Source organism: Panicum hallii, chromosome 8 (genome assembly GCF_002211085.1).
Source record: "Panicum hallii strain FIL2 chromosome 8, PHallii_v3.1, whole genome shotgun sequence".
NCBI classification, from domain to species: domain Eukaryota; kingdom Viridiplantae; phylum Streptophyta; class Magnoliopsida; order Poales; family Poaceae; genus Panicum; species Panicum hallii.
Window position 1 is genome coordinate 1,706,899 of NC_038049.1, and position 19,333 is coordinate 1,726,231.

A 19,333-nucleotide genomic window follows, 5' to 3' on the forward strand; every position below is an offset into this window, starting at 1 on the left:
CCGTCCGCACCCAAGGGGCGGACCGTCCGCTCTTGAGCAGTCAGCACTCAAACATGTTCTTTTTCAAAACCCGGCAAAGCGTAGTTAGCCCTCATGCATGCATTTAGATATTTTGAGTAAAATGGCACTAGAGACCTGTCAAGCACGAGTACATGACCCCTCTTGATAGTACGGCTATCTATCCAACAAATCCGGTCACTCATCATCCACTAAGCACCTTGTGACCGGTAAAATTCAAAAGACCCTATTTTATACCTTTGCCTTGAGCCCAAACTTTTTCTCATCGTCTCCAAAAATCCACACGTTCGCAAATAACTCTCATTCATCCGTGGATCAACCTATACTCATTTTCTCAAAAAGAATTGTTAATCCACAAACCGTTGTCATTAATTACCAAAACACGAATTAGGGGCCTAGATGCTTTCAGTACTTGGTACCCTACAAGCATCATTTGAGATTATTCATCTATGCATTGAAGAACAAGTCTATATTGCCTATTGCCTAGTATAAAGACCATTACAAAATGCCCATATCATAAGTTCACATAATTCCAGGAGAAAAATATCAATGGTTTAAGCTTATTGTTCAAACCTAGTTGGTGTTTTTGATTTTTTTACCACAGTTTATGACTTGCCTTTGGTAGTATGATCACTGGCACACCATCTCTATCTTCTTTCGCTTTTTCTGTAAAACTATAGCGCAGTTGCAATGTACAGCTTCGTTGTTTCCTTTCAAGAGAAAAGAATAAAAGTTGAGAGTATATAATGGTTGTCTGAATCAGATGACAAATAATCAAACTTATCAACTGTTAATAGATGGCAAGACTGATAAGTAGAATCTAAAAAATTTGGCTGCAAAAGCTACACACTTTCTGATAGAAACACAGTCCTATCGAGGCAAGCCATGGGCGCCTGAATCACCAACCTCACTGCCATCCAGGAGATGTGAAGCAGTCATCTAAAATAAAGCGATCTATTCGCCTAACATTCATACAAGATTGAGATAACATTCACACCAAAAACAGGCCAAAATTATAGTGTTAATACCAGTAAGCCATTTATTTGCCTAACATCAAGACCCCATATTGTTATTGTACTAAGCCCTAAAAAATTGAGATTTTGGGGAGCTTCAATCAAAGAAGCACGGCGAACATCATCACCTACTGATTTTTGTCTGAAGAAACAAACTGCACACAACAAGAACAAGCAAAAATCTCCCCAAAGGCTATTCATTGCTCCTGCAGGGCAGGCATAGTGTGATAAGAAATGAGAACACAAAATAGCCAATCTACGCATATGCAGAGGCTATGCATTGCTGCTCCAAGCACAATGCATTGCTGCTCCAGGACCATCTACACCATGCGTCCTTTCAAGTGACATTATCAAAGAATCAACTCAACCGCTTGACAGTTAATTGTTTGAAATTATAGCATAGCTTTTACTGATTGATGGTCCAAAATTATAGGTAGCTTTTACCAACTGATGGTTTATTGAGATTCTTATTTAAATAAATTAAAAAATAGCTGTAATTAACATACAATACAAAGATACACTCAGACAATGTCCCAAATTACATAAGGCGAAGGACCATGGGAGCCTTTTGAAATTGCATACATGCCTCAATAATCATGATCAGTTGTAGCTGCACAATATCAATCCAACAAATATTTATGTTTATAACTATAGGAGCACATGCCTAGATAAGGTGCTCACTGATAATTTAAACTACAAAGTAGGCACAAAGAGGAATTAAAAGCCCGTGCTTAGCTTGAGGACGTCTTCAATCATCCACTCATCCTTGCCTACTTGCAGATGAAAAGCAAGCCAACAACTGAGCAGCGGGACACAATCTCAATCGTGAGATAATATAAGATAATATAGAGACATTTGAAACCAATCAATCTCCATCCTGATGTAAAGAGCCATTTTGATCAAACAAAATGCAAAGCTAAAAGAGAATGACAATATAAGCCATGGTTGTAGAAATTGCCATGTGGACCAAATAGCAAAACACTATAAACTAAATTGTAGGAAAACATGTTTCACTCGGCAAATAGGCCAAGAGTCTTATATAAAATGTAAAGGTTCAAATTGACAAGATTCTAACATTTGAGAACCTCTGGAAGTGCACTTGATATGATTTTTATGGAGTCCACATATACACTGCACGTGTCTTTAATCAATCACTATTTTACATTGTGATAGTCTACATGCCACTATTGCTAATATGCAGCGTTAATTATCACATAAAAATAGCTTAAGCAGATCATATAAGTACAAACAATGGCATTAAGAACTTCTCAAGATGAATAAGAATTAGATCTCACATGATTGCTTATCTTCATCAAAATCGAGTTTCAGTTTGCAAAAAAAAAAGAACGAGATAGTTTGTTAAATCATAGTACTTCCATATGTGAGTTAAATTTATGTTTTCCCTAACACCAGATGGCCCTAAATTCTTCGAGCAAGGTGGGGATTTATATGAATCCTAGCACAAGGTGATCAGAACATATAGATTAAGATATATGGATCACAAATCAAAGCAACATGGATCCTACGTGAACCAAAATGGACGTACCAGGAGGTAATAGGGTCAACATCGACGGTCACTACACCACAGTCAATTTTTAGCGACCAATCTTAGCGACAAATAGTCTGTCGTTAAAACTTATAGACCAATAGTAGGTCGCTATATCTTGTTGTGATAACCGACTGTGGGTCACTAAAACATTTACAGTACAACGACGCACGATGGGTCAGTAAAACCATCTTATAGCAACCAATAGTTCGTCGCTAAACCAATTGCTGTGAAAACCCACGTTCCCGGGAGACTGAAGCGGAAAGCGGGAAAAATTTTACTCTTTCGCGGTCTTTTTTTTCCTCCCGCGAACAATCTCTTCTATTCTACCCTAACCTGCTTTCTTCTTTCTTCAACCAAGAGCCGCCACTCCCTGCAGGCCCGACACCAACCAGCTGCAGCGCTCCCATCCTCACCATTTGGTGGCGACGCCGCCCCTGGGCTGCTCCAGTGCCGGCCCTCTCCCTCCGAGGCCTGCCTGCGCTGGGAGCCACGGCCCCTCCCTGAGCCCGCCTGCTGAAGGCCGCCTGCGCTGGGAGGCTGGGAGCAGCGCCGAAGCCTTCGCTCCCAGCGCCGCCCCTGCCCCCGCCGTCCACTCCCAGTGCCGCATCCTGCCAGCCTCGCCGTTCCTTCCCAGCCTCGCTGCTCCCTCCCAGCGTTGCCGTGCTTGTCCCAGTGCCATTCCCGTCGCATCCTGCTGAGTGCTGTGTTGTCTGCTGGTGCTGCGTTAGGCTTGGTGATAGCACCTCAACGGGTGTCCCTCACAAAAGCTGCTGTGCTACCGAAGCCTGAAGGTACTTTGACTAATTTACATGCATGTATTTAACACTTTTTTAGTTCCAGCTGCTAGTACTACTTTTCTAGTCATCAACATTGAATTGATTGATTTCTTTTATATATGTATGTGCTTGTGCAAATGTCTTCCACGAATCCATCTAAAAAATATGGTTCAGGTTACCAAAAGCGTAAGAAAAAACAAAGAATTGAGAATTAGATTCAATATCAAAAAGAAGCTATGGATAGGTTTATTATAAAAGAGTCACAAGTGTCATCCGGAATTAAAAAAGAGCTATTTCAAGAAACACTAAAAGAATGATGTTGTTCAAATAATTTTTTTGTAATTCGAAATTCAATAGGTATGTTTATTTATATATTTTATTATAATATATGATGTTACAAATTATGATCCTATTTCTTAAGAAAAAAGGCCCTGTTTTGAAGTTCGCACAGGGCCTCCGATTTTGCCGGCCCAGCCCTGCTCCCAGCCTTTATTCTGTTAGGTCCTCTCCTAGGTGTTGGTTTGCTTATTCCTTTCTTATTCTTTTAGGTCCTCTCCTAGGTGCTAGTTTTGCTTACTCCTTTCTCTTACTACTTCATTACGTGTGAATTTCTTTGCACTCCATTTGTTTTTCTTTGCAGTGGCAGTTATAGTTTGTTAAATCATAGTACTTCCATATGTGAGTTAAATTTATGTTTTCCCTAACACCAGATGGCCCTAAATTCTTCGAGCAAGGTGGGGATTTATATGAATCCTAGCACAAGGTGATCAGAACATATAGATTAAGATATATGGATCACAAATCAAAGCAACATGGATCCTACCTGAACCAAAATGGACGTACCAGGAGGTAATAGGGTCAACATCGACGGTAGGTTACTACTACCCTCGCCAAGATCGTCTTGCTGATTGTGTAACTTGTGCTAGCGTCTCCGAGGAAGCCCTGTCTTCGGATCGATGGCGACGACGCCGGGCACGATCCATATCCTGTCAGCATCCACGAGGAATCCCTGCTCCAGAATCGGCAGCCACCATCTTTGTGGATCCATCCTCCGCTGCAGTCGCGGGGTGCGGCGCGCGGAGACGGAGAGGAGGGTGGCCGCTGGCGGGGTGGAGCGAGGGGGAGGGCGGCTGTGAGGGGTGGCGCTGTTGTGCGGCGTCCCGAGGGCCATGTGTTGGGGCGGAGCGGCGGGGCCTAGCGCAGGATGGCGTCGCAGGGTGCAGCGCATGAAGACGGAGAGGAGGGTGGCCGGTGGCAGGGCGGAGCGAGGGATCGAGGGGAAGGGCGGCACCGTTGTATCACAAACTCGCGAGAAAAGGTAGGGGCAGCTAGGGTTTGGACGGAGGGGTGGAGAGGGTGCAGGATGTGAGGCGTGGATCGCACCGGGGCGAGTAACTAACCGCGAATGCAAAGAAGGATTGATTGGACGGTGCAAGATGATTAGCGGCTGAACCAAGGTCTATTAGCGCGGAGGTCGCACAGAGGCACACCACAGAAAAAACTTCCCTCTTACTATCTTTTTAGTAGTAGAGATATGTGCCTGTCTTTGTGCTACACACCAGCCTTGTTTATGTAGTTACGTTAAAAAAAGCCTTGTTTATACAGTAATTCAATTCATGCGACCAATTAACTGATCTTTTCTCTCTCTTTTTTTGTGGTTACATTGATGTGCTTTTTTTCATTTGGCATTTGTGCTACTGCTTGACTTTGTAACAAAATAGAGAATGGATGCAAAATTAATAAGATGCTCTTAGAAAGAAGTAAACTGAGGGTGCTTGCTACAGATAGTATTGATCCAATTGTTATAGCCATTCACTTAACACAATCTTCTTTTCATGCCCCCTTTTCAGGCGTAAACCAACACCTGGCTACCAGTGGCAGTTACCAGCATGCAAGGCCAAGAGATTCTTGCATTGGTTCTAGACAAACATTAGCACTCCTTCCATTATATTGTGCTATGACTTCAGTAACTTGTAGTATTAAGTTACTATTGTTGTTCGCAAATCTTTATATATGTGATGCATTCTTGCAGTGCTGAATTGTTGTAATGTGGATTTTTACAGATTTATTAGTATAATGTCTCTCAGTATAAACGTCATTTTCTGGTGGATACTGAACATCGTTTTCTTTTCAAGTTCTGACAAAGAAATGCATATATACTCTTACATTGTTCTTCAGGCACTTTGCTCTGCTGCCCATTGCATAAAACAGAGTTTACGTCAGAATACCGGACCCATTGCATGTGAATTTAGAATTACGCACTCCCATTCTGCTTGGATTCTTCTCCTGCGCAGCTCTGAACCCCAGGTCCAAGTGATGTCGATGCTCAGTCTCTCTTCGTAACACGCGGCTTTTCCTCCGAATCCCGAAAGGTTTGCTTCGACGTCGGTTACACTGCACTAGATGGTGGCTAAAGTCTCCGTTTGAGTCGTCTCATCATCCTCCGATCCTGCACTACAACAGCTGACAGCAAATTCAGAATCTGGAGCTTACAGTAATTCATGCGTACCCCTCGCAGTTCAGCTTCAGCCATTTCTCTGCAGCAATTTCTTACAAGATTAGCATTACATGGGAATGCTGTGTGATCATTCTCATGGTACAAATTATTGGTCTACTTGCATTCTTCGCCATTCTTGAAGACCTCCGAGTTTCAAGCAACTTCGTCAACAATTGAAGCGCAGCGTACGTAAAGGCTCCACGATCCCATCCCGTGCACTATTCATACCACTCCGCAGTCTGCAGCAGGCTCCACCACCCAGCCCAGGCATCACTCCACGCGAGCCGCATCTAGTCCAGGCCTCCATACCCCATGGGCGCCGGCGACGACGCCGCGCCGGCCAAGGCCGCCATGGAAGTCTCCTCGTCGTCGACCTCCACCTCCACGGCGCCAGCGCCTTCCCCGGCGCCGCCGCCGTCGGTGCTCAGGTCCGTGCTGCTGTCGTACGCGTACGTGGGCATCTGGATCAGCCTCAGCTTCTCGGTGATCGTGTACAACAAGTACATCCTGGACCCCAAGATGTACGGCTGGCCCTTCCCCATCTCGCTCACCATGATCCACATGGCCTTCTGCGCCACCCTCGCCGCCGCGCTCGTCCGCGTGCTCCGCGTCGTCGACGTCCCCGCCTCGCCGCCCATGACGCCGCGCCTCTACGCCGCCTCCGTCGTCCCCATCGGCGCGCTCTACGCGCTCTCGCTCTGGTTCTCCAACTCCGCCTACATCTACCTCTCCGTCTCCTTCATCCAGATGCTCAAGGCGCTCATGCCCGTCGCCGTCTACTCTCTCGCCGTCGCCTTCCGCACCGACTCCTTCCGGCGCGCCTCCATGCTCAACATGCTCGGCATCTCCGCGGGAGTCGCCGTCGCGGCGTACGGCGAGGCGCGCTTCGACGCGTTCGGCGTCACGCTCCAGCTCGCCGCCGTCGCCGCCGAGGCCACGCGGCTCGTGCTCATCCAGATCCTGCTCACCTCCAGGGGCATGTCCCTCAACCCCATCACCTCGCTCTACTACATCGCGCCCTGCTGCCTCGTGTTCCTGGCCGTGCCGTGGTGCGCCGTCGAGCTGCCCAGGTTGCGCGCCGCCGCGGCGTCGGCGGCGGGGCTGGCGCGGCCCGACGTGTTCGTGTTCGGGACCAACTCGCTGTGCGCCTTCGCGCTGAACTTGGCCGTGTTCCTTCTGGTGGGGAAGACGTCGGCGCTGACCATGAACGTGGCCGGCGTCGTCAAGGACTGGCTGCTCATCGCCTTCTCGTGGACGGTGATCAAGGACACCGTCACGCCCGTCAACCTCGTCGGCTACGGCATCGCCTTCCTCGGCGTCGCCTACTACAACCACGCCAAGCTGCAGGGGCTGAAGGCGAAGGAGGCCGAGAGGAAGGCGGCGGCGACCGCGGTGCCCAAGCCGGAAGACGCGGAGGCGGCCACGCGGCTGCTGCCGGAGAAGGATGGCGGCGATGGTGACCGCAAAAATTGACGACGCATTCCATGAATGTCGAATATGTTGTAATGCAATTAATTATTCCTTGAGAAACTTTGGTTTAGTTCTCGATCGGACTAATGTTGTTTAAGTTTTGCGATTCTTCAGTACAGGAAATGCAAAATGATAAATGATTTGGAAGGATGTTTATTTGTGGTGAAAAGCTTGGTGATATAATGTTTTAAAATTGTTACTGTTAGTTCACAAACTAGTCTGTTGGTCTGGATGCCTTCCCACCATGAAAAGAATGGTTATATATTGTTGTGCTACAAGTCATAGGCTACAAAATCTTTAGGCTCACTCAAAGTGGCACAAGGGGAAAAGGAACAAATCACAAATGGTATGCCATTTAAATGTGTTACAGTGAACTGATGCACTGTGAGTCGGTAGCCAGGCAGGTAAGCCGTCACTCAAGTTTCTTCGTCTTCACTCAAAGCTCACCCAAGGAGACTCCAAAATGGCCTAAAATATCACGCACATGGTTCGGTTGAAACACCATTCATTTTAAGTTAGGAGCATGAAAATTCTGCAAATTCATCTAGCGTTGTGTCTGAAAGCATGGGTTCATTCGTGATCAGATTCAGCCTTCCAAGCTTCACGATTCTTCAATTCAAGGAATGCAGTGCAGGTGATATGTAGGCGATTCTTTTTTCTTCTTTCCCTTTTTGCAAGAAGCAAAAGTGGTAAAGGCGATGTCGCATCCAGCATTTAGGCCGCAATGCTACATCCACGTCCAATGCAAACAGAAAAATCACAAAGAAAAAAGAAAAACAATGGAGGTGAGCGGACACAGAAAGGCCCAGGCCCAGGCCCAGGCGGCGGAACTGCGGAAGGCCCAGGCCCAGGCGGATGTAGCGTTGAGCCGTTGACCAACAGCGACCGAAAAGTCAATGGGTCAGTGACTCCACAACCAACGGTCGCAGGCTGCCAGGGACGGATCGGACGGCGTACGCGTCGTCAGGGATGGAAGCGAAGCGAATTAGGCAACAGAGGGGGCGGGCTGCAAAACTGAACCTCGATTTCGTTCCGTCCCCATCGCCTTGCGTTCCTTCTTCTTCGGCCTAGGGCAGTTTCTCCATTCGCTTTCCAATCCGAAAATTTGCTGGGGGCAGCTCCGGATCTCTCTGAGGTAAGAACTCGAGTCCCCCGGATCAGAGGCCCCAATTTTTTCCGTTCCGATTCGTTTCTATTCTTGTGTTACATGTGATTGTACTGTGGGGAGCGGGGGGGATTAGGGCGGGTGGGCGGTGTCAAAACTCTCCGTTTTTTCACCTAGATTCAGTTACTTGATTACGAAACAATGAGGTGGACTGATACAAGTTCCCCACTGACCCCTCTCCCGACGGACCCATCATCCAAGGGGGAGCACACTAGATATTCCTATTCATGTACTAGATGCCTAGATATATAGGAGGCAGCCTGTATACTATCTAATCAGAAAGCAACGGCACCACACCAGATATTAGCCTTTTACTTTGTTCTTTCAGTACAAAGGGCTCTGTCCTGTTTTTTATGAAAGCACTAGATTTGGTCCAGCCTGATACCTATAGAATGCCGTATGTAATTTGCTGGTGGATGCCATATATTCTTATCATTGACAAGGTTGATCTGAGGAGCAATGATAGTTTAGACACTCATACCATGGCCATTGAGCTGTTGTCTATGCTCAGAAAGAATTTTTTTTGGTCCATAGTATGATTCGACGACTAGTACATTTATCGGCAATGCACGAGTTTATTCATAATGCATAAAGTAAAACTATAAGACAATAAGTACCCGGTAACAAGTTAGTGTCTTTTATGTTAGGGCCAAGCTTGCAGCAATATGAAAATGGTTTAGTTGAATAATGTCTTTAGTTCAATCTTCAGAGAGTATTTATCTCCATGGAATGACCATAGTCTCCATGTTTCCTCACTCTTAGCTATTTACTCGAGTTCAGGTTTTATTTTTAGATTCACACATTATGTACATTGTTGTCTAATTCTTATTTTTTTCCCTGTTCCTTTTTCTTCCCTTCCATTCATTTAATGGAATTTTGATGCCTTACAATTACACCAGCCCGCTCAATTATACCTCAGATAGCATCATCTTGTCTGTCCTCTTTAACATACTCTCGTTGATGGTGCTATCGTATTCTTGAAAACCTTCTGTACTTTCTCCATCTGAGCATACTGCTATATTGCATTTGTTCTTTAACAGTCACCTGCTTTGAGGTGCCATTTTCCACTTGGATACCCATGGCTAAATCCATTTTGAGATTATTACATATCTTTTGTTCTAGCTGTTTCTGGCGTTTTTCTTCCTATCCATACATCATCACTTTGCTTCCCCAATATTGTTGGTTCCTGTGCTCTTTCCAAAGTTTCCTTGGAACTTTGAGCTTTGGAAGATGTCAAGGAGGACAGAAAATGCTGCTTCCACCAAATCAGTTGAATTGGTCAAACAAGAAGACCATTTGGAGTTTGATGATCCTGACGAGGAAGATGAAGAGGAAGAAGTTGAGTATGAAGAAATTGAGGAGGAGGTTGAGTATGAAGAGGTAGAAGAGGAAGAGGAAGAGGAGGAGGAAAAATCTGAAGTTGCGTGTGAAGGTGATGCTAAACATGACAGTAAAATGGTGGATGTTGATCAAAAGGATGAGGATGAAAAAGAGAAGCATGCTGAGCTTCTTGCTCTTCCTCCTCATGGATCTGAAGTGTACGTTGGGGGCATCTCCTCAGATGTATCTTCTGAAGATCTCAAAAATCTATTCGAGTCGGTTGGAGAAGTCGTGGAAGTGAGTACCGCCTACTTTGTGTAGGTTAGCTTCTGCATTTGTTTTCTTCTGCAATTCAGAGTCCGCTTTTCCTGCAGGTGCGGATACGAGGAAAGGGGGATAACAAGCTATATGCTTTTGTTAATTTCAGAGCTAAAGAACTGGCTTTAAAGGCTATCCAAAAGTTAAACAATAAGGACCTAAAGGTTTGTTTTCACTTGAACTCAGAATCAATCTTCATGTTAGTCCGCCAGAGGTTAATTGCCATTGTTTATATTGATCTTCTACAAAAATATGGATATATGTGATAAAGAAAGTATTTGGTAGCACATATCTTCCCAAGATAGTAGTAGGAAACTAAGTTGAAAATTGTGTTTTCATATACTTTAGATTGAATTTCGTGGATCAGTTTAGACATTGCAAAATACAAGGTTAAATGGTTACTCTCGCATCCGCTTGGTATGTAAAAAAATGTTTGCAGCAGTTGCACTGTTCAGTATAGTTGAATTTCAAATACAAAACCTTGCGATCAGTTTGAGACGTAGCAAAGTATAAGGTTATATGATTACACTTGCATCCCCTTGCTGTTTTTAAAAATGTTTGCAGCAGTTCCACTGTTGAGATTAAAGTACAGAACCTTGTGACTAATTGCAAACCCCTGTATTCAGTCATACTGTCAGAAATCAGAATTGTGGATGGTGGTATGTTATGTTTTCAACAATAATTTTTTGGGGGGCCTTTATAAAATATTTTTGGCTCCATATCATGAGACCTAGTTTTGCAACCCAAAGAACACATGAATACACACCAGTATGTCCTGATTCCTTGTTACACCCGATTAGTCATACTTTCAGAAATCAGAATTGTGGATGGCGGTATGTTATCTTTTCAACAATAATATTTTGGTAAAATATTTTTGGCTCCATATTATACAGACCTAGTTTGCAACCCAAAGAACACATGAATACACACTAGTACTTCCTGATTCCTTGTTACATCTGGTTATCTCATATATCTTGAATGTTGATACAAAATGGACTTATTATTATGGTTCTTGTAACAGGGAAAGAAGATAAAAGTTTCTTCCTCTCAGGAAAAGAACAGGCTATTTATTGGGAATGTACCCAAACATTGGACACAGGATGATTTCAAAAACGTAGTGGAAGAAGTTGGTCCTGGAGTTTTAAAAGTTAATCTCCCGAAGGTATTGATAAAATACTTGGATAGTTCAATAACTTTAGTGTGCACCATTACAGTTGTTTTACATTGAATGTATCTTTGTCATAGGCACCACGTTCAGATCGCCATAAGGGTTATGGCTTTATTGAATACTACAACCAGGCATGTGCAGAGTATGCTAGGCAGAAGATGTCTACCCCAGAATTCAAACTAGATACAAATGCTCCTACTGTCAACTGGGCAGATCCTAAGAATAGTGGTGAATCTGCTTCTACTGCACAGGTTCTTTTGAGTTTTGAGCACCATATGACAAAATGTACCTTTATGTTTTTCCTTCTATAATGATGTTGTATATGGATGTGCACTTTTTGTCTTCAGGTTAAATCTCTATATGTCAAAAACCTGCCCAAGACTGTTACTGAAGAGCAGCTGAAAAATCTGTTCGAGCATCTTGGAGAAATTACAAAAGTTATTCTTCCTCCTGCAAAAGCTGGTCATGAAAATCGGTACGGTTTTGTTCACTTTAAGGAACGGTACATGGCTATTAAGGCTTTGAAGAACACCGAGAGATATGAACTTGATGGTGAGTTTTCTTATCTAACATCCTTCTATAGCTAGTCAATTTGCTTCATGTATCGAAAAGGTCATGCATTTTTTTCTCCATCAGGCCAGGTACTGGATTGTTCACTTGCAAAAGCTGATAAGAAGGATAATACTGTATCAGTACCTACTGCGAAAGGAGGTCCATTGCTGCCAAGTTATACCCCACTTGGATATGGACTAGCGGGGGCCAATCCACTTGGAAATGGACTGGCAGGCGCTTATAATCCACTTGGAAATGGACTGGCAGGTGTTTATAATCCACTTGGAAATGGATTGGCAGGTGCTTATGGTGTGCTTCCTGCTCGTGCTGCACAGGTACATGACATCATCTGTTATGCACTGGCTAATGCATGAGATACATTACGTATGCATGAGGTGATATCCTTCTAACTGTTGTGTATGCTTGGGCATTCTTTGCACGTCTGCAGCCAATTTTGTATGCTCCAGGTGCTCCTTCAGCTTCAACAATGACCCCAATGGTTCTGCCAGATGGCCGTCTTGTATATGTGTAAGTAATTCGATCTATTCTAAGTATTCTTCTAGAAAGGTCATACTACATACATTCAACTGAACTAATGCAATTCCAGCACCTGCTGCATCTGGATTCCATTGTTGTCTTGTAATGTTACTTGTTGCCGCGAGTCCATTGATGAAACACTTGGTAGCCAGTTGATACATTAGGCTACAGATAAGAAATGATTTGGATCAATGTGCACATAACATCCAGTTATTCAGTACATGGTAAAAGTGGTACCTGAGAAATGTAAAGTGTGACAAACCTGTCAAAAGTCTTTTCTGTGTGTTAAATCACATGTAGTTTATTTAGTATTTGCAGCTCTTAAGTTTGACAACAGACATAGACCTGGAGTATTTTTATGAAACTAGTCTCTGTTGTAGAAGGAAGTTGTTTTGCTTTTCCAACACTTTCAATGGTCCAATAGTGTGGTGAAATGAGATCTTTATATCCTTCCATCACTTTTGCTTCTTTCTTTTTTGTTCCATCTTACATCTTAAGAGCAGCCATTTGAACTGTTGCAGTGGTATTTCCTTTGTCAATTTATAGTTTCCTTTTTCTTTGGCAGACCACAACCTGCAGGTCAGCAGACTGTGCATCTGGCTTCGCCTCCGGCGCAGGAATGTGGTCGTCATTATGGTGGCAGCGGCAGCAGCGGTGGTGGATCCAGCTCCGGTGGAAGGCGGCAGAGAGGAGACGACCGTGGTAGTAATAGCAACTACAGCCGCAGGGGCCGACACCGTCCCTACTGATGTTTGCAAACGTTGCTGTTAGGCTGTTAGTGCTTAGAAGTTAGAAGAACCTAGCACGAAGAAAGAATGGCTCTGTTGCAGTACCTGGCTGGAAACTGTGCTTTCTAGGGGTTTTTATTTTTGTCGGTCAGCTTCAAACTGCCGTAGAGCTCATAATACTGCAAACCGCAGATGTGGCTTTGGATACAGTTGTAGTTCTGTGTATTCATCCAGCTTCAAGAATAGTTGTGACGTGTTCGCTGCTCTGGTCAACATTTGTGCCCCTTTGATCACTTTCGCCATGTTTGGCATGAGGAGTCGAGTGCTGGAGGATAATGATCTTGACTGCGAATTTAAGCTGTTCCTTTTCCCCTGTGGAACGGAATGTGTCAGAAGATGACTAGATGAGATGTGTTCGCTAAGCAAGAGGGGCACCTACCAAGCAAGCAGCAAGAATTGCTGGCAGAGGTGAAAGAATTGGTGATCAACTAGCACCGACCAACTCAGCAGCAAGTGAAGTCGAGACGGTAAAAGTGATCACGGAACAAGACTGAACTGTGAGCTGAAGCATCGGTTTTTTTCCGGCGTGGTGGGAGCAGTCTCTGCGTTTCCCCTCGCTGCAACCAAGTCAGACTGTCGACAGCCAGCCGTGAAGTTCTCCGGCTTGCACGCTCCTGCAGTGGAACACAAGACGGAGAGCGCCGGCGCCGCAGTCACTGACACGGACGGCGGAACTGGGAACCGGCGATGGACGCTGGAGTGCCGGACACATGTTTTCCCATTGGGAAGTGAGTTGGAACCGGATCGCATGCGGCGGCATTGACAGTGACGGAGATGAGGAGGCGGGTCCTCTCCTCCCTGGATGCGCGAACCGATTGGCCATGAGTCCTGCAGCGACGCCACAGGCCGGCGCGGGGCGGCGCCGGCGGCGGCCTCCATCTTCCCGGTCCCAGCCTACCTCCGCTTCCTCGGGCTGCCGTCCTCCGGCCTCCGCTGCAGCCGACGAGTAACAAGACAAGCACGGTGCTTGCTCTTCCATCTGGAACAGAGGCGGCGGAAGCCTCCCTGGCGCTGGTTCTCGAGGGCTCGACAGCCGCCGGCGATCGGAGGGGAAGGTCCCTGCCGCCCAGGCAACAAGTCAACCAGGAAGACTGTGGGGTCAATTGGGTTACCGCTCCATCCGGCCACAAACTTTAGATCCAACGATTACGAGTAGTACCCCGTCTCAGCGTAGACTCTGGTCAACAATTTTATTTTGCAAAACACACCTGATTGGGATTGCGACTAATAATCACGATCCACTATTTTGCACAAAACCTCCTACATTTATTGCAATGATTAATCTCAATCCAAACTTTTACAGTTACGCCCCTAAATTGGATTGTGATTAGCAATCGCGATCCAATTTTTTGCATAAAGCCCCCTATCCTGGATCTAATTTTGTGCAGTTTAGTCCTTCGCTCTTGCTCCGACGACCATGGCTCCCCTCCCCGCCCACCGACACTGGGGGTGGCCTTTGCCTTTGCTAGAGACATGGAGATGCCGGCGGGCCGTGCATGGCGGTGCACTAGGGTATCCTGCCAAAAGTTCATGAAGGACTAAATTAATTGCAATGATAGTCAAGATCCAGTGATTGTTTTGTCAACCAAAAGTAACATGGAACTGAAGCAGCGAACAAAATTATTCTGAAATGCTACAGATGAATGAACCGTACAAAGTTCATGAAGGACTAAATAATGAGTCTAGCAGTACATAACTCCTGATGTATCCAAGCAAAGAAAGAAGAAGCTAATTTGTTACATCTCATACTTCTAATCATCATGTTGAGCAAACATTTAGAGCAGATTTGGTTGAGAGCGACATATTGTTTCCTTGTCAAAGTTGATCAAACCTAACATACTTCCAAAGTTGATCAAGAATATGGGTTAAGGTTCTCAGAAGGTGTGGCAAGGTACAACCGTGCATTAACCAAATGGCAGCTTGAAAGGTTAAAGCTTGTTTAATCTGAATTTAGCAAAGAACCATACTAACTTTGCTAAAACTAACCTTAGGCAAGTGCTTGTGCCAGCAAAACTTTGAGGTTGTTTCGGTCACACCTTAACTTAGGCATGCCACTGTTTCTTTCTTATACGTGCGTTAAGTTCATAACATAACTGTGGCTAGTTACACTTTGTTGACACCATAACCCACATGTTGTACACTCCGTTTTTTTGGCTAACTTTATATAGCAGTGGCTTCAAACTTTATTAGGTTAGGCTTTTAAGACACGCTGCATGCCTAAGCTCAGCAGGGTAAGGATTAGACAAAACATCCCCCAAGGTTAATAAAAGGAAACAAACCATACCTGATGAATCATGACAGGATTGTCTCTCGAACGGTTAAAGACATAGTTCCTCAACGGCTCCAAGTCATCACGTACGGCGCATATTCCACAAATACTTATTGGATAGGATTTAGATTTATAGCTGGACAACCTCAGAGAGAAGACCTGCATCATTTGCTGTGGTATGCGAAATCCAAGGACTGATTTAGCTGCAAATAGGAAGAAGGAACATTAACTACTAAACACACATAGATAACACAAAAACTACTGGATCCTGGATAGTAGAAATCTATTGACACTTACTCTGGGAGGTATCACTGGTCATGTACTCACGGTGGTAGCAGTAATCCCTCGTGATGCATAAAAATGTTGTCACAGGGAGAACTTTCAGAGGAACGTTCTCACCTCCCTGGCTTCGAACCACATCGCACGAATTCGAGAATTGCGTGCACAGATCGCACCATCTTTCTATCCAGTGTAAACCTATCTCCTCTGCTTGTTCCTCCGTGAAGTTCTGCCCTGAGGAATTGGGCATATATAGCAATGACAGTAAACCTTTCCAGGTAATCCTGTTTTGCACATACTACTAGTCTAGACGAACGCGGTACTGTTCATGTATGGATGGATAAAGCTATTATATTGCTCGGAGTTGATGCTGCCGGGAAAATACAGTACGTTTATTACCTGGGCAAGTTGTCTCATAGTCAATTGGGTCATCCTCCACCTCGCGGTAGGTACTTTAGTAAGGTGCTGTTTGGATCCATACAGCAAAAGAGCAAAAGGGCAAAATTTTTGCCATTTGCTAAAAGTGGCAAAAATTTTGCTCTTAGGGGTGTTTGGATCAAATGGCAAAAATTTTGCTCTTTTGCTCCTTTTCCTGTATAGATCCAAACAGCACCTATCATCGCCCGTGCGCCGTGCCTTCTTCCCCCTCCCTCCCTGCGATTCCTCTGCACTCGCCTCGGCCCCGCGCGCGGCGCTCCCACCGAACCCACCATGGCTGGCGGTCCGCACGCGCCAGGCCAAGCTGGAGCCCCGCCGAACCACCGCAAGCGCAAGGCCCCGGTCCCCGGCGCAGCCGCGGGGGACGAGGCGGAGACTGAGGTGCACGCGTTGGGGAGGGAGGTCGAGGAGCTTGAGGAGTCGCTGGCCGAACTGGACCGCCGCGTCCTCGAGCACCTCCGCGGCACCGCCACTCGCCTCGCCGATGCCGCCGTCGACCGCCTCGCCGCGCTCCGCCCGCCCGCCCGCCAGGGTACGCCGCCCCCTCTTCCTGCCTCGCTCTCGTACTAGGGTTTGGGACTGGCCCGCCCTCTTGTGGCGAGGTGATGTAATTTGTGTTCCGTAGACCGTAGGTTCTTCCTCAGGGCGTACGCGAAGGAATTACCAATTCTCTGGGGATTAATTGTGGATATACAAGGCCATCCAGTGTCGCGTGGTTAGGTTTGGGGGTCGTGGGGAAAGTAGAGGCTTTTTCATCAACCTAAGCTGTGACTTTGAGCCACAGAAAAGGTGGAGGGATTTAGTTTCCCTACGACAAGGACAGGATTGTCAAAATGGCTGCCACTTGTGAGAGGTTCGTCACAAACTTTCAGCAGCCAAGCTTTCTTTCACCCTCCTAATGCTTCTGTTCTTATCAATCAATTTGTGTTTTACTTCTACAGACTATAGCATTTGGGATTACCCTTTTATCATGCGAAACATGCAAATATAAATCCTTTCAGCTTTTATTTCAGTTCAGTTAACATTACCCACTTGTGAAAGGTGTATTGTAATAGCATGTTCCCGCTACGTTCATTTTCATGGAAACAGGACGGTGGCAGATAAAAATGCAGAGAAGAAGCACAAGACCCAAAAGGTTAAGCCAAAGGTGGCAGCGGCAGCAGCAGCAGCAACATCCGTAGAAGCTAAGAAGCATCTGGCTGGTGTCAGGGTTATCCAGAGGAATCTGGTGTACATAATCGGACTACCTGCACATTTGTGCAATGAGAGTGTGAGCACCATATCATTATTCACAATTAGATCCATCCAAGTTATGCTACATGTTTAAATTTAAGTTCTCATACCAACGCTACTATTTTTTTTTGTTTTAGGTTCTTGAGCGTAGAGAATACTTTGGACAATATGGGAAAGTTTTGAAGGTTTCAGTTTCCCGTCCTACTGGACCTCCTTCCCAGCAGGCATCAGCAAACAACAATATTAGTGTGTATGCCTCTTTGAACCTCATGTTGTACATACATGATCTGTTCTTGCTTCATATGCAGAGACATTATTTAGGTTTTGTCAACCAGTTTGATATATCAAATAGTTATCCTCCACTTTATGCAATTGCATGCGTCAAGTTTGAATGCTTCCTTGTCATGCTAGAGCATTAGTACTATAAAAAGTAAATTGAGACTAAAATTGTATTTGACAGTTTTCTACTGAACTTGGTGGAAAAGATGACAATTATATCCATATTCATTTTAAGGTCTTACCTACTTAGTAGTGTGACTTGCCTGTGGCTACCTTATTTATATAACCATATCTGAAAGTAACATTGGTTTCGTCATTGCCAACATAAGGAGAAATATCTCTTTATTGCTGTGATTTCTGGGAGTTTCAGATAGATGCAAAGCATCTTTTCAGTCGGTGCTTGATTTTTGCATCATCGATGACAGACCTACCTGATTCTTCTGGATGGTACAATCCACTGTATCTGGACTAAGTTGAAACCCAATCCTACATGTGTAGATATAGAATAGAAGAATTTCTTTAAATGAGATGGCAGTTTTTTTATTTGGTTCGAGAGCATTGTTGGTTTCCTGGCAATGTAAGATATCTTCTTTGGTTTCTGAGCGATTTCAAAAAGAGTTGCTGGATATATTCTGAAACAGTGTTATGCCAGCAATATGAGCAGTAGAATAACTTGAATAATAAAATTGAGGCCTCTAGAATATGTCATTATGTGTATTCAGCAATATAGTAGCTCACTGTTTGGGCTTCATCAGTGTAGAAATTACTGTGTATGTTGAAGTTCGCATGCTTGCAGCATGTCTAACACACTGTCTCTCATCAACACTTTCTTTACATAATTTCTTCCCATGTGTTGGTATGTTGCTGTGACTTTGAGCCAGAGAAAAGGTGGAGGGATTTAGTTTTCTTCGCATTACATCTGCTGTAACCACAATTCGCTATGTGAGTGGGCCTCTTAGTTTGAGAAAAACACTAGTAAAACCTGTTACTTTCAAACTGCTACATGATTCCCAGGAGTGCAGCAATCAGGCTTGGTGGCTTTGATTCGTTACATTGCATTTTATGTTTTAACTTAGCTGTGTATTTGGTCAGTACATGTTGTATTATTTGCTTAGCAGCTTATTTGGGTTCAGGGATAGCATAATGTGATATGTGTTTCTTTTCCATAGTTTTTCTTCAGCATAATCCCTTGCATCACTGCAGTTCATTGTGATAGAATTTTTGCCTCTCCTTCCCTCTCTTTGTGGCCTTTCTCACTTAGCTTGCATGACTAGTGTGCCAAACTCAATAATTTTTCACAGCAGTATTTAAACAATTTTTTCCTAATAATTGCTGAATGTACATGGATATTGCAGAATTTCTAGCAGTCTCAGAAACACCAAGTTCGGAAGAAGATCAAGAGCAACTTCAAAAATTAAACATCCTCAAATCCAAGATAGAGGCTAATATTGCAGATTTGCCTAAGGTACTTGAGAAAATGCACGAATCTGTCGCTCGCTGCGAGAAGTTGGAGAATTTGCATGTGAATATCGATTCTATTTTTCGAACAAGACGCTTGTATCATGGTTGAGACCTGTTGATTTGGCATTATGTAGTCAGGGACTGATCACTGGTAGGACAGCCATAAGTAGATGTTGGATGTAATGTGTTCTGTAGGTTTATTT

The 19,333-nt window shown here is 44.7% G+C and overlaps 3 protein-coding genes across 5 annotated transcripts; all 3 read left to right on the forward strand.

The window, feature by feature from the left end:
• The first annotated feature begins 6,149 nt into the window (after positions 1 to 6,149).
• On the forward strand, positions 6,150 to 7,441 carry LOC112903245 (probable sugar phosphate/phosphate translocator At5g25400). Its single transcript, XM_025972478.1, has one exon. The coding sequence runs from the start codon at positions 6,166 to 6,168 to the stop codon at positions 7,324 to 7,326; it is 1,161 nt and encodes a 386-aa protein (XP_025828263.1). The 5' UTR covers positions 6,150 to 6,165; the 3' UTR covers positions 7,327 to 7,441.
• Positions 7,442 to 8,310: 869 nt separating this feature from the next.
• LOC112902783 (heterogeneous nuclear ribonucleoprotein Q-like) lies at positions 8,311 to 13,404 on the forward strand. 3 transcript variants are annotated; one of them, XM_025971957.1, is made up of 9 exons: positions 8,311 to 8,458; positions 9,692 to 10,105; positions 10,183 to 10,290; positions 11,148 to 11,288; positions 11,372 to 11,545; positions 11,642 to 11,846; positions 11,931 to 12,181; positions 12,295 to 12,374; positions 12,949 to 13,404. In XM_025971957.1, the coding sequence occupies exons 2-9, from the start codon at positions 9,719 to 9,721 to the stop codon at positions 13,130 to 13,132; spliced, it is 1,530 nt and encodes a 509-aa protein (XP_025827742.1). In that variant the 5' UTR covers positions 8,311 to 8,458; positions 9,692 to 9,718; the 3' UTR covers positions 13,133 to 13,404. The 3 variants fall into 3 exon arrangements, with proteins under 3 accessions (XP_025827742.1, XP_025827743.1, XP_025827744.1); XM_025971958.1 differs by having other exon boundaries at positions 8,348 to 8,458; positions 9,388 to 10,105; XM_025971959.1 differs by having other exon boundaries at positions 8,371 to 8,458; positions 9,611 to 10,105.
• A 2,995-nt stretch (positions 13,405 to 16,399) lies between these two features.
• LOC112903108 lies at positions 16,400 to 19,333 on the forward strand. The gene is made up of 2 exons (XM_025972322.1): positions 16,400 to 16,689; positions 19,025 to 19,333. The coding sequence occupies exons 1-2, from the start codon at positions 16,431 to 16,433 to the stop codon at positions 19,237 to 19,239; spliced, it is 474 nt and encodes a 157-aa protein (XP_025828107.1). The 5' UTR covers positions 16,400 to 16,430; the 3' UTR covers positions 19,240 to 19,333.